Genomic DNA, 15,033 nt, shown 5'->3' with positions numbered 1-15,033 from the left:
AGACACAACCTCTATTAATTCATTCTGTTCCCCGCCCCCGCCCGCCCCAAAAGGCTCCGGAGCGCACAGTGGGCGCAGACTCCCACTCCTCGCCCACCGGTGCCCCGCAGCCCGGCCCGAGTGTGCTGGGCGCCTCCAGCGGGGAACTCGCCCCACCGGATCCAGTCTCTTGGGTTTAATCCGGTGTGGGGAAGGCGGGGGGAAAAAAAAAAAAAGAAAAAAGCCATACCCCAGAGTCAGCCCTGGGAAACTGCTCCCAGAAAGCGCGCAGGGCCGAACGAGCACGCCCGGCGTGGGCGAGCCGGGAGTCCCTGAGCCGGCGGGCAGGCTGCCTCGGGAGCTAAGGGCGCGGCGCGGGGTGGGGCGGCGGGCAGGAGGAGCCGGGGCGGTGCCTCGAGGGCGCAGGGCGGCGCGGCCGCCCGGCCCAGCAGGTGACCGCGGGCGGCGCGGGCGCGGGCGCGGGCCGGGTGGGACCGGCGGCGGAGCGGGTCCAGTCTCGGCGCGGGCGGCGCGCAGAGCCGCGGAAGACGGCTTGCAGGGGTCGCAGCGAAGTTTGACGGAACATGGCGGAAGAGCCCGGGGCGCGGAGCAGCGCGGGGCGGCGGCGGCCGGCGCCGGAGGAGCTGTAGCCGCCGCAACCGGTGCCGCCGCGGGGCGAGGTCGCCGCCATGGCCCGCTGGATCCCGACCAAGAGGCAGAAATACGGAGTTGGTGAGTGCTCGGCCTACCCCGCCCCCCGACCCGGCCAGCTTCGCAGGTCTGCAGCGGTCGCTGCAAAGTTCGCGGGGACTGGCCCTGCCCGCGGGCGAGTCGGGCGGTGGAGTCCGGCGATTTGCAGAGCGCGCCGCCGGCGCCGTGCCGGGCCCCGGGCTCGGGATCTGCGGCCCTCGCGGGTGCCTGCGGGGCTGAACTCGGGCTGCCGCCGTTACTGGGAGCGGGGCGGGCTCGGGGCCCTCTCCCGGGAGGGGTCAGTTGCCGCCCCGGTGGGGAAGTAACTCGGAGTTTTTGGAACCTGAGCGGCTAAATGTGCATTTGGGCTTCGGGACTGATAATCCGCTCCCAAATAAGATTTATCGTGTTGCATAGTAGACGCGTCAAAAGTGAGGGAACCCGCCTGCTATTCATTTGGGAAGCCCAGCTCTGTTGCTCCCCTCCTTCCGCCCATCCGTTTGGTTTCATTCAATGTTTGTAAGCAGCCGAGGTCCGCCGAATGGGAATGCTAGTCGTTTCCCAGTGCTTTCCGACTTCCTTCTTCATAGGTTCCTCTCGGAGGCCTCAAAGTGAGACTGGAGGATAGAAACACGCCTCCTCCCCTTCCCCCGCTTTTCCCTGGGACAGAGTGCTGAGCACTGGAATCTTGCTAACAGTCTGTAAGCTGAGTGGAAAACTGAATTTGTGGTTTGAAGCGATGAGAGGAAGTGTGTGGCTTGGGAAGGGGTGGCTGGCCTCTGGGGCCGTTTGTGCAGACACTCCTCCCCTAACGGAGCTTGTGTGGAGACGGTATAAAGTGGTCTTCAGAATCCTCTTTTTCATCGTGGGGTAAGATGAGGAAAGTTTATTCAGAAAACTCTGTGACAGGTCCGGAGCTAGGCACTTGGCATTCCTAATGGCGGTGCTGGAGAGCCCTAGCATGTGCGGAGGGATTCCTGTTGTGTTGGTTTGGCACAGGGACAAATGGCTTTGCAGGCTTCTGACGCAGGTGAAAAGCCATGCTCCTTCCCCTTTTTAAGTAGACCCGGTGGCGCAGCGGTTAAGCGTTGGGCTGGTAACCAAAAGATCAACAGTTGGAACCCACGAGTCGCTCCGCGGAAGAAAGTTGTGGCAGTGGGATTCTGCTTCCTTAAAGATTACACCCTTGGAAGCCCTATGGGACAGTTCTACCCTGTCGTATACCGTCGCAATGAGTCCAGTTGACTCGACGACGGGTTTGGTTTTTGGTTTTCCACCTTTTTTTTTTTTTTTTAAATCAAAGAGATGCTTTGTTGAGGTCTTGTGGGGGGAACTGTGCCATTAGCGGGGGAGATTGCAATGGCAGTGATAGAGGTCAGAGTGATTCCCTAATATAAACATAGCTGTGTATGTTGAGAATTTTATTACTTCCTCTCATGTTCATTCTTTTGGCCTATTTGTAATTTCTTTTACTTCATTCTGTCTCTAACCCCCATTTTTCCTGGAATATCTAGGGAGGAGCCCCTAAACCAATTCTGAGCTTTTCCACATCTAAGTTTATTTCAGAGATAACTCTTAAGATCTCTAGGTGATTTGAGCTCTGTAGCCATTAAAGGGAGCCCCTGGGTAGTGCCCATGGTTAGCTAGGCTACTAACTGAAAGGTTGGAGGTTCAAGTCCACCCAGAGTCTCCTCAGAAGAAAGGCCTGGCGATCTACTTCCAAAAAACCAGCCATTGAAAACTCTATGGAGCACAGTTTTACTCTGACACACATGGGGTCTCCCTGAGTCAGAAAACTGATAATCACTAAGTACGAATTGCAGAAAAGTTATCAAATCTAAGTTTTGTTTAACTGAATAAAAACTGTGTTCAAAAGTATTATGACTTGGGCACAATTAATGTAAATGTATCCCCAAAATGTGGTTGGTTGTATTGCCATAGTCATAGGAGCAAGTACGATAGTTTTTCTTTTTAACTTTTTTTTTTCCTTTCCTGGAGTTAGTTTTCCATGTTATTTATCATTAGTCAAGAAAAATATTTCAGTAGCCTTTTCAGGACATAGGTGGTAGCACAGTTGCCCCAGGATGTAATTTGGGACACATTTAGCAAAACATAAAGATTCTGATCCTTTACATTTGGTACAAGGGCCAACACTTAGGACAGATTAACTCAAGAGATAAATCTTCATTGTTTATTCCTAAAACACATGATTGTTCATATCACCTCTCTGCTCAGAAGCTTTCCATGCCCTACAGGGTAAAGTCTAAACTGAGCCCAAGTTCCAGTGTTCCAACAGGTCTGATTCAACATATCATCACCATCCTTATCTCCCATGGCTTCTTACGTTAAGCCTCCAATGCAGACAAACTGCTCTTCTCACTCTTGTGCAATACATCACGGAGAGTCCCTCCTTCAGGACTTTGCTCTGACAGTGCTTGTTCCCTGCCCAGAATGCCCTCCCACCTCTGCACCCCACAGTGCAGCCTTCCCATAGCGCTCAAATCTGTTCCCACTGCCTCCCCCAAATTTGCTGTCTGCCACAGCTTCCCAAACCTCCACACCTCTTCTTTACAATCCTGCGTTACTCCATACCTTATTTTGTGCTGATCCTCCTGTATTTGGGTTCTCAAAATCAGAAGGTGATGGTTGTGTCCCTGTCACTCAGGAGGTATACAGGGTGTATAGTGTACATTCAGTAACTGCTTGTCCTTGATGTTGGAGTGGCTTTTTAGAGTAGATGACATAATTTCTGTGGTGAATTAAATGCAGTTTTTCCCCCTCATTCACCCCGATATGAGTTTTATTTTGTTCAGCTAGATGGAGGAAGTGAGAGGCTCCAGCCTGTTTTTATCTCTACAAGTAAAAAATGAGATATTCTGCCTGAGAAAATAAGGACATGTGGAATAAATGGGCTCATTTACATATAATTGGGAAAATTAGCTTGTGGGACTATTTTGGGATAGCGGATCACTTCTGAGTTTCTGCTGATCAGACTTCATTTTTGAGTGATGGAAACCATGTGAGGGCTGTGCTGAAGCATTTTAATGACTCAAAGCTAGGGGGTTGGCCAGTTGAGCTGTAGGTGGCACTTGCCTCTTCAGAGCGCTTCTGTGTGAGGGAAGAGCTTTTGTCTCAGTTTGAATTGTGCTTAGTGAAGCCAGCAATCTCTACTGTCTTCTTTTATCTTGGGGCCACTATTGGCTGCCCCTGACATAGCCTAGATTTTTCTACAGGGACTGAAATGCAATCTACTTGGGCTTTCTTAAAGGTTCTTAAACATAGCACTGTTGGCTAAATATCTAGCATTAAGTGGACCTAAAAGGCCTAGGTGTGTTATCTGTGAAATTAAGTGAAAGGACTGATTTGAGAGGACTGATAGCCTTGCTTCATTAAACTTTGAGTCTAGTAGTACCCCAGTGTTAAGTACTTAGCAGTAAGTGCTTAGAAACGTGTACTCCTCCCTGGAGTCATGGAAAGTTTTCTTCTCTCTCTCTCTTTTTTTTTTTTTTGCTGTTTGAGGATGTGCTATAAAATACATATATTTGGATTAAAAAAATAGTGATACATATCCAGATTACTCTTCTGATTATCAAAACATTTATTTTTAAGTCTGCTTCCAAACAAGCCATTTGTGTCAAGAACAGACCAAGGTTATTGTTGATTATGGAGTTTTTGTAAAACAATTAATTTTCGTGTGTTGAACTTTGTAATATATATATATATATTTTATGATGTGATAAAAGGTAGTTTTAGGAAATATTTGCTTTCACTGTTAGTGCTTCAACTGACTGTTTAGCTGTGTTAGGCCCAGTGAGTCTAACAGCATTTAACTTGGTAGATTCTTGCATACTGATGTAAAGGTGGAAACCAGACTCTCTTGGCTAGTAATGCATTCAGACGTGTTGTCGGTTCTCATCCAATTCTTGTTCGCTGAAGGCATCATCTTCTATATGTTGTTGCTGTCAAGTCGACTCCACCTCATGGCAGCCCCATGTGTGGCAGAGCAGATATGTTCTATTGAGTTTTTTTGGCTGTAATCTTAATGGAAGTAGAGCGTCAGGCTTATTTTCTACGGTGCTCTGTGAATTTAAACCATCAACCTTTAGGTTAGCAGTCAGGGCAAACTAAGGTAGAATGTTAGGCCTGGGAGGGGTCTCAGAGAGTAACTAGTTCTGTAACCTTTTAATGAGAGGAACTTGGTGCCTAAAGAGGTGAAGTGCATTGCCTAACTCAGGACTTCTTAACTTTTTTTTGTTGCACAGATTGCGAAGCAGTCTGCTTCGGCTGCTAGACCCCTTTCTCAGAACAGTTTTTAAATGCATACAGCAAAGTATAAAGGCTTAAGAAGGAAACCAGTTATGTTGAAATAAAATTATCAAAACAGTTTTCAAAATTTGTGATATTATATATGCTTCTTTATTAATGCATTAAATAAAAAGGTCTAGTGACATGTGTAAATAGCTAGTATAATTTTGAACGAGTGATGAGCATATGTGATCTTTCAGAATAATCTGCAGTAACCAGCATATAATATAAAAATACCTGTGATTTCTGTTGGTAATAATATCACAGGTGCTATTAGTAAAACTGTGGTTTATTGCCTACAGTAATAATTGAAGTAATTCTTAAATATCAGTTAGAAAATAAAGGTGTAATTTTCTTTTCCTGTCCAAGTCCGTGGATGCTCTGAAGTTGAACCTGGACTAAGAAGCCCTGGTTGAAGATCCGGCAGGTAATAGATACAGAAGGAGAACAAGCAGCCACAGCAATAGCACTTGTTATTGTTGCTGTCTGCTGGGACACTGTACCAGCTAGTACACAGCTGTGAGGAATTGAGGAAGTCCTTGCCCTAATGAATTCACGTTCCAACACTGAGGCTTAGAGTAAAAGGAAGCGGGGTTAGTATTTACTAAGAATTTACCTTGAGACAGTTACTGTTCTGAATCCTTTTATATCAGTGGCTTTCAGAGTGTGCTCCCGGGACACATGGGGGTCTCGGAGACACTTTCAGGGGCCATGCAATTAAAGGGTTTTTTACAATAATACTTAGATGTTATTTGCCTCTTTTCCTTCTCATTTCTGTCATGAATATACAGTGGAGTTTTCCAGAGGCTACGTGATACCGGGACAGGTTGACGGCAGAAGCAAATAGAGGATCCAGGCTTACAAATTTGCAAAGCAGCGCCCTCTTCTCATTACTTGTTTTTGTTTGCAAAAATAGTTTTGTTAAAAAAAAAAAAAAAGTGTTGCTTTACTAACACGTATTGGGTTCATTGTATTTATTTTTAAATGAGTTTAAAAATAAATATTTTTTTAAGTGTCTTAGTTTTAATTTCTAATGTGGTAAATAGTGAGAGATAAGACCCATATAAATAAAAGCCTTGGGGGTCCTCAATAATTTTTAAGAGTATAAAAGTGTCCCCAAGACCAAAAAGTTTGAGAACCACTCCTTTCCCTATTATTTCATTAAATCATCACACAGTAGTGCTGTGAGATGTTATTATCCCCTTTTCCAGGTAAGGAAACTGAGGTTCATAGAAGACACGTTTCTCATCCAAGGTCATACAGTCTTCCTTCTAAGCCAAACGACTTTACTGCAGATGTGGGTCCCAAACTTGAGTTATTCATCTGTTACCTTGATTTTTGCCATCTCCATGTACCATTATGTAGCAGCTTCATGGATGTTGCCATACCTGTTAGCCACCTGTATTATTTTTAAACTTAACCTTTTCTTTATGTTGCCTGCTTTTTTTTTCCTTTAGTTAATACTGTTATGAAAAAGCTTATATCCCTACCATTAAAGGAGAACCAGCATCACTTGCCATAGAAAGAAGCAACTATAACAATAAAGCAGCAAAAATAAAATAGTATATGGGATTCTAGGGGGGCAGTGGTGGTTCAGTGGTAGAATCCTCACCTTCCATGCAGGAGACCCTGGTTTGATTCCCAGCCATTGTACCACATGCACGGGCACCACCCATTTGTCAGTGGAGGCTTGTGGGTTGCTGTGATGTTGAGCAGATTTCAGGGCAGCTTCCAGACTAAGATGGACTGGGACGAAAGACCTGGCAATCTACTGTCGAAAATCAGCCAGTGAAAACCGTAGGTCACAGTGGTCCAGTCCACGACTGATCATGGGGTTGGCTCAGGACTGGGCAGTGTTTCATTCCATTGTGGATGGAGTCACCGTGAGTCGGGCCAACTCAATAGCAGCTAACAATAGCATAGTGGATTCTGGCTAGATATTGTCACCTGTCAAGGATAGAGCTCAAGACCTGCTTCTTTTTTATTAAAGAGGGAGAAGCCTAGTGCTCTCTGATGTGGTTAGAGAGAAAGGGAATTGAAAATGGGATTACTTTCTGACCATGTGTGGTTTCATGTTTGTTTTAATAGATTTGAAGCAGTTGATTATTTCCTTCTTGAAATGCTTTCTTCTCTAGACTCCTTGGAGTTCATCCTCAGCCTCCTCTCCTGTCTTCTTGTTGGCCTCTTACTTTGCCAGACCTCTAAATCCAGCCCTGGGCTGAATTCTGTGTTATCTTTATTCCCCTGCCACCAGGTCATCTCAGCCAGTGCCCTGGCTTTAAGTCCCATCTATTTGCTGCTGACTTCCAAATTTATATCCCCAGCTCAGGCCTCTTTTCTGCACTTAAGAACCATATCCACCGGTACACTGGATGTCTCATTCTGGCTGTCAGATAGGCAATCTTCTTGACATGTTCAAAGTAGAAGTCATGATCCCACCTAATCCCTAATCTGCACCTTCCCCAGTCTTGTCATATTCAGTTGCTCAGGCAAAAACCCAGGAGTCATGCCACATTCAATCTGCCAGCAAGTTCAGTCTGTATTAGCTCCAAAACATATCACTTCTAACCATCTCTGATATTACTGTTTTTGTTTAAGCCAGCATCACCTTCCCCATAGCTACTGCTACAGTCTTCTAACTGGTCTCCCTGGTCTTGCCCCTGTTTAAGTAATTTTCCAGCCATAGCCAGAGGGATTTTTTTAAAGGCACAAACCTGATGTCACCTCCTTGCTTAAACCACCCCCATGCTTTCCTATTGCAGTGGGATGACACCGAAACTCTTGGTCATGGCCTACAAGGCCTTACATGCTGGAATCTGCTGTCTACCTCTTTGTCTCCCTCTCTCCCTGCCTGTGTCATTTTGGCCACATTGGCGTTATTTCTGTTTCCCCAACTCGTCAAACTCAGTTTGACCCAGGGCCTTGGCACTTGCTATTTTCTCTGTGAAGTGCTCTTCCTGAGATCTTCGAATATCCAATTTGCTTGTATTATTGAGGTCTCAGTTCATATAATACCTCCTTAGAGAGATTCTTTTCTGAAAACCCAACTATTGTACTGCCATCCTTGTTTAGACCCCGCCTTGCCCACATTTCTCAATGTCTGTCTCTGCCTTGTTTATTTTCACATGATCTGTAATTATCCTATTTACTTATTTGTATTTACTGCCTGTCTACCATGCTGAAATGTAAAGTTATGAGGACAGGGACTTTCGTCTTTTTCACCAATGTACCCAAACCCCGGGGAGCAGCACCTGGCACATAGTAAGCACTCAGTAAATTTATGCTGAATGAATGAATGCTGAACCCATTGTTTACATACATTTACCTTGCTACCACGAGAGCGATTCTCCCCATACTTCGGAAAATACTCTTCTAGCATGCTTCCCAAGAGATAAAATAATTGAATAATAGAGAAAAGAGGTTTAATAAACTATGTAAGCAGAGGATTGTGTGGGCATTGGCAGGTGGGAGAGGAACTGAAATCATAAATGTTGCAGTGTTAGATCGGAAGGGAACAGTGGGGATTTGCTCCCTTTTTCTTCTTCATTATTAGTGCATGCTTCATGGAAGAAGAGGCACTGTAGGATCTTCTAAATGGGAAGAAAAAACTTGATCAAAGTGGTGAATAGGGCTTAGGAGGTTCTGAGTCACTGGATTAGTGTTGTGAGGAGCACGAGTTGGAAAGGAAAGAGAATGTAGTTTAATGGAAGAAATAAGACATTTAAATTAATTTATTACTTCCCTTTACCAAAAAGGAGTTGAGGTACCTTACATTAACAACACATATGCCTGTACAGAGGTAATTAAAGAAAAAAGACAAGAAGTAATATAGAGAAAGAAAAAGTCATTTAGAGTACTGGTCAGGGGCTTTGAAGTAAAGGGAGCAGTTACTCAAAATACCAGTTTGTCCAAATTCACAGAAGGCATTGTGTGGTGGTCATGTCTGAAGAGTAGTCATTATGTTAGCTGAAAACTTGGATTAATTTGTGGCTTATTCTCATTTACTTTTTAACAGACAACCCAGTGGTAAGAATTGGGGTTAAGAAATCAAATTTCATTATAATGAATCTTTCCATATAACAAAATATTTCCAAATTCTAGCTTAATTATAACCTTACGCATCTAAAATATTTTAGCGTTTTCAAAAGAAAAAAAGAACAGGTCAGTTCTTTGAAATGAGTTGTAGAGTTTAACCCGCATCTCTCTGACCTAGCGCCTTCCTCGACTAGGGTCACGTTGTTCTCTCCACGAAATATTCCATTGGAGGGGGAAACAGTTTTCTCCCTCATCAGGTAGGTAAAACTACCCATGATAAGCCTCTTCTCTATGGGTGTGAAAGGAAATAATGAATCCTTCGGGAGTCCTTTGACATTGATTTATAGTCTTCCAGCATTCCTCAGGAATAGTGGTGATTTTGTTTTTGTTTTTTTTTTAAGCCAAACAAAGTTCTTTGAGATCAGGCTAAGAAATTGTTTTGAAGCAAAGATGTGAGTGAGCAAGTGAAAGCCCCGGGATGATCGCGTTAGTTTTGTTTTTCCAAGTGATGCTCAGGCCATGTAGTCCAGAGCCTGGGCCGTCAGTCAGGGCTCACTCAAGCGATTGTCTGAAAAGCTGGCAGCCAGTTCCACAGCAAGAGACAGAAGTGAGCTTTGTCTTTCACAAAGCTCCCTGTCATTGCAAAGCCTCTGTTGTTCAAATGGCTTCGTAGTCGTATCCACCTTTTCCTGACTGTGTCATTTTCTCTTACATTTCCACACCCAGTTAAATTCTCTGACCATCCATGTCAGATGAAGTCCTTGGGTCTCAGAGATATCCGTTCTAAGAATCCTGACGGTCATTTTTTAACCTTTAAAACAACTGGAGGGAAGGGAATTACAGTAGAGGTTAATTCCTTGCTGAAAATAGCTCTTTTCTGACTCAACCAAGGTGAGTAAGAATTTGTCCTGCTGACTGGTCGGTTACGTGTGTACTTGGGTCAGGATGTGCTGGACTTTTTGGGGTCCCTTTTGCAAGCCTGGAATGATATGACTCTCACTCCTCTTGTATATATGTATATATATATATATATATATATATACCCATTGCCGTGGAGTCACTTCTGACTCATAGCGACCTTATAGGACAGATTAAAACTGCTCCATAGGACTTCTAAGAAGTGGCTGGTGAATGCCAACTGCTGACCTTTTTGGCTAGCATCAAGCTCTTATAGAATCATAAAATAGTAAGAGTTTGCTTCTGTAAGTATCACCTCTTGGTTAATACTCATTTTATAGAAAAATCTTGCCCCAGAGGCATGAAGTGACTTACCCAGAATCACACAGCTAGTAGCAAATTTTTGTTTCAACTTGTAGGTGCTTCCATTCTCTTTATAGCTCTGGGGAGGGTGCATTTCTTTACCAGATCTCTTTTAAGAGTTCTGAAGAGTAAGTTCTCCTTTCTCAATCCTAATGGGAAAATGCCTTGTCTTTCCTGGGGGTTTTCCAGGTAGAGGTTTTGTCACAAATAAGCTCCAACTATTAAAACACCTTCCTTTTTTTAAGAGTTCTGGGAAGGAAGTGCATTTTGAAGGTTAGAGTCCACAAGATGAAAGTCACACTGTGGGTCCCATGGTCTGGCCACTGACTTCTCACATGGTTTCAGGCCTGCTGTGGGGCTCAGTGGTCTTGGTCCTCAGCACCAAAGTATTATTGACATGATTCCCATTGCAAAATTAACAAGTAATGTGAATGTTCTCACCATATCACAGGCATGTTTGAGACCATATGTGTTTGCCAAGTATTGAGGGGTGAAGGAAGGGGCATGTCTTGATAATCAAGGATTAGAATACTGACCTGGAAGTGAGAGAAGGTTTGTAATTTTTCAGGCTTGTGTTTTAAGCAGGACAATGATGCCATATTCTGAAGACCTAACTCAGGAAAAGTTTGAGTAATGCTCCTTGTTTTCACATCAGATTTAGCTCCGCTCTGCTCTGTTCTGCCTGATGGGAAAGGACAGCTTTACCCTAGAGAAGGAGCTACAGCCTCACCCAGGCAGAGACAGCCATTGGCTGTCTTTCTGTGCAAATTCTTTTGGAACAGGGGCAACGCCTACCTGCTTTCAGAGATGCTCCTGCTGGGCTTTGCGAGTCCTTTCAAGCAGGAGTAAATGGCAGGATGTCCTTGTCATTTACTGTGTTAGGCAGAGAAGGCCTGCCAGGCAGAACGTGACAGTGTGATTTGTTTTAGATTGTTAGCTTCCATCTTTCTGGATTCTGAGGCACAGTATCTGAGGACTTACATGGCTGTATATATTTTCTTAATGGATACTGGAAGTGTAGTTATACATTTATTGGTTTTTACATAGGGATCATAGTGCTTAAAATGTTGACAACTTTAGTATAATTGAAATGATAATATGTTATTTCTTTTAACGAGGACTCTCTGGGTGGTGCAAACAGTTAAGTGCTCGACTACTAACTGAAAGTTTGGTGGTTTGATGGGTGGTGCAGACAGGTAAGTGCTCGGCTACTAACTGAAAGTTTGGTGGTTTGAAGCCACCCAGAGGTGCCTTGGAAAAAAGGCCTGGCAGTCTGCATCTGAAAGGTCACAGCCTTGAAAACTGTGGCGCATAGTCCTACCCTGTACACATGGGGTAGTCACCATGAGTTGGGATTGACTCAATGGCAGTGGGTTTGGTCTTTTTTGGATCTTATAATAAAACGAGTTTATCATAATTTACAAAATTCTATCGAAATTGGTTCAACCTCTATGTCTTGGTTTCCTAGGGCTGCTGTAACCAAATACCACAAAGTGAATGGCTTAAAAAAAAAAAAAGACATTTATTGTCTCATAGTTCTGGAAGCTAGAAGTCCAAGTCAGGGTATGGGCCATGTTGATTCCATCTAAGGGCTTTGAAAGAGGAACTGTTCCATGCCTGTCTCCTAGTTTTTAGTGGTTGCCAGCCATTGTTATCGTCCCTTCGTCCCTTCGCTGCTTATACATGCATCTCCTTCCATTGCCACATGGCTTCTTCCCCCAGTGTGTCTGTTCTCTTATAAGATGCCAGTCATATAGGATTAGGACCCACCCTACTCAGGTATGATGACTTAACTGATAATATCTTCAAAGAAATACCCTTTTCCCCTAAATAGGGTCACATTCACAGGTACAAGGGTTGGGACTTCAACATATCTTTCGGGGGGACACAATTAAATTCATAACACTCTATCAGATACCTATCAAAATTAAAAATGCACAAGCTCTTTGACTTAGCAACTCTGTTTCTATGAATTTATCCTGCAAACACAAAGGAATACATACTGTATTATTCTATTTATATAAGTACAAATACAGGCAAAGCTAATCTGTGCTTTTGGAAGTCAGGATAGTGGTTATCCTTGATAACAGCAGCTGTGAGGAGTGGTAGATGTGCTCAGGGGTGGAGGAGAGGAACAGTTGGGTTACTGGTAATGTTTCTTCATTTGGGTATTTGTTATGTGGGTGTATTCAGTTTGTGGGGGATTTAATGAGATGTACGTATATGCTGTGTGCACTTTCCTGTATGTATATTGAACTTAAGTAAAAAGTATTAAGAAAGAAATGAAGCATCTCTACATACATTGATATGGACTATTTCCAAGATATATTTGAGTAAAAGAGCAAGATGCAAAAGGTATATATAGTATTAATTTCATTCATTCAACAAATATTTTTGGATTACCTGCTGTGTGTCAGGCACTATTCTAGTAGACCAAAAAAAAAAAAAAAAAGCGTATATTTGTGTGTACTTGTAAATGCTATAGCATTTATGTACGTATACACAAAAAATTGTTCATCATTTGCTTCTTGGAAGAGAATGGATGGCTAAGCATCAGAAATAGAAAGGCAATGTTTGTTTGTTTTTTATTGTGGTAAATATATATATAGATAACAAAACATTTACCATTTCACTAGTCTTCATGTGTATAGTTTGATGACATTAAATAAGTTTATCATGTTGTTCAACCATCACTATTAAGAGAGGAGAATTTTTACTGAATGTTTTTGTACCTTTTAAAGTTTCTACAATGTGAGTAAATTACCGATTTAATCAAATAAGTAAATTGAATTTAACAATGTTATTGCTATTCATGAAGTCCCTAGGTAGTATAAATGGTTAACACACTTGGCTGATAACCACAAGGTTTGAGTCCATCGAGTGGTGCCTTGGAAGAAAGGCCTGGTGATAATACTTGCAAAAAATCAGCCATTAAAAACCCTGTGGAGCAGAGTTCTATTCTGACATAGATGAGGCCTCCGTGAGTCAGAGCGACTCAACAGCGAATGGTGGTAACTATTATTAATATAGTTCTCGTGACCTAAAGGAAGCAGCTGTAGTTATCTCTGCTTTAGAAACGTAGCAGCTGAAGAGATAGTAACTTGGTGGTTTGTCCCAAATCACATCGGATGTCTTGGCTGGGTTTGGCAGGTAGATCTTCTAGCCTGTCTCCCAAACTATGGTCACTCTTGCACCTTCTAGCAAAAAAGCTAACTTTATATGTTTCTGTATTCTTGATGCCATCCATAATTGAATGCACTCCCCTTCCTACCGTTTGGTTAATTACTTATGACACACTCTATTTCTTTGTTTATAACCGAAAACCCAATCCAAGGCTTTGCTTCAGTCAAGGGCAAAGTGGAATTTTCATGCTTATGGTAGTCTTGTCTTGTTATAATCCTAAATTTTAAAACTTGTAGGCTCATGTCTCATTGATTTTAATTTTAATTTTTTGGTTGTTTTAAGGATCTAAATGGTAATTTCATGGGGATACACCACTAATCTCTGGTTTTGACACCTCTATCTGTTTGAAGACTACAGAGTGTGATGTAAATTGTCTTACTTTGATAGGGTAATGGCCAGCTCCATGGCAAACACAACACCTGGTCTTGCATAACATAAGATAAAGTATTTCAGTAATGAAATAGGCATATAATTATTTCTGTAGTCTAATAATTATAGACTACTGATATTGTATGCTTTAAAAAACAATAAATGATGAAGATCAAAGACTACAGCCTTCAGCTTCAGTATGGATTACATCTTGACAGAAAACAAAAATCCTCACAACTGGACCAATAAACAACTTCATAATAAACGGAGATAATATTGAAGTTGTCAAGGATTTCATTTTACTTGGATCCACAGTCAACACCGGTGGAAGCTTCAGTCAGGAAATCAAACGACATATTTGCATTGGGGAAATGTGCTGCAAAAGACTTCTTTAAAGTGTTAAGAAGCAAAGATGTCACCTTGAGGACTGAGGTGCACCCAACCAAGCCATGGTGTTTTCAGTCACCTCATATGCGTGCGAAAGCTGGACAATGAATAGGAAGACCAAAAAAAGAATTGATGCCTTTGGATTGTGGTGTTGGCAAAGAATATTGAATATACCATGGATTGCCATAAGAACAATCAAATCTGCTTTGGAAGAAGTACAGCCAATCAAATCTGTCTTGGAAAAGTGAGGATGAGATGACTTTGTCACATGAACTTTGGACATGTTATCAGGAGGCACCAGTCCTAGGAGAAGGATGTCATGCTTGGTAAAGTCGAGGGTCAGCGAAAAAGAGGAAGACCCTCGATGAGATGGATTGATACAGTGGCTGCAGCAGTGGACTTAAATGGCAATGATTGCGAAGGGGGCACAGGACTGGGCAGTGTTTTGTTCTGTTGTACATAGGGTTGCCTGAGTTGGAATCGGCTAATCAGCACCTAACAACAATATTTCTCTAGTCTGATAGCACAACTAATATTTTATGCTTAAAAAACAATGTTCTGAATTACTGAGGAATATTGAGATAGGGATGCTAATTAATTTGATCAGTGCCAAACGGTAAACTAACATCAGAACCATGGTTACTACTTTTATCCCTGTAGACTGTACTGCCTTGTGGTCAAGCCGTTTATTGCAGAGTGAAAGTTTGGAGAGCAGTTTCTTGTGGCTGGGATGGGGATAGGAAGTTTCAGGAGCTTGAGTCTTCTAACTTTTATTACTTTTTGCCACTGTGAAGTCAAATATGGCTGTAAGGCAAGTGAGAAGGT

General features: G+C 42.9%; 1 protein-coding gene across 2 annotated transcripts in view; it reads left to right on the top strand.

Annotated features, from left to right (window-relative positions):
- The first annotated feature begins 450 nt into the window (after positions 1 to 450).
- Positions 451 to 15,033, top strand: part of DOCK5 (dedicator of cytokinesis 5) — a 274,051-nt gene continuing 259,468 nt past the window's right edge. For both annotated transcript variants that reach the window (XR_007515000.1, XM_049866956.1), the window contains exon 1: positions 451 to 711. Coding sequence is in view for 1 of the 2 variants with exons in the window: in XM_049866956.1 (XP_049722913.1) it covers positions 669 to 711 (43 nt within the window). In the remaining variant the exon portion in view is untranslated. The remainder of the gene's footprint in view (positions 712 to 15,033) is intronic.

This window comes from Elephas maximus, chromosome 22 (assembly GCF_024166365.1).
Source record: "Elephas maximus indicus isolate mEleMax1 chromosome 22, mEleMax1 primary haplotype, whole genome shotgun sequence".
NCBI classification, from domain to species: domain Eukaryota; kingdom Metazoa; phylum Chordata; class Mammalia; order Proboscidea; family Elephantidae; genus Elephas; species Elephas maximus.
Note: the sequence above shows the minus strand (reverse complement) of the source record. Positions and strands in the feature narration are given on the sequence as shown.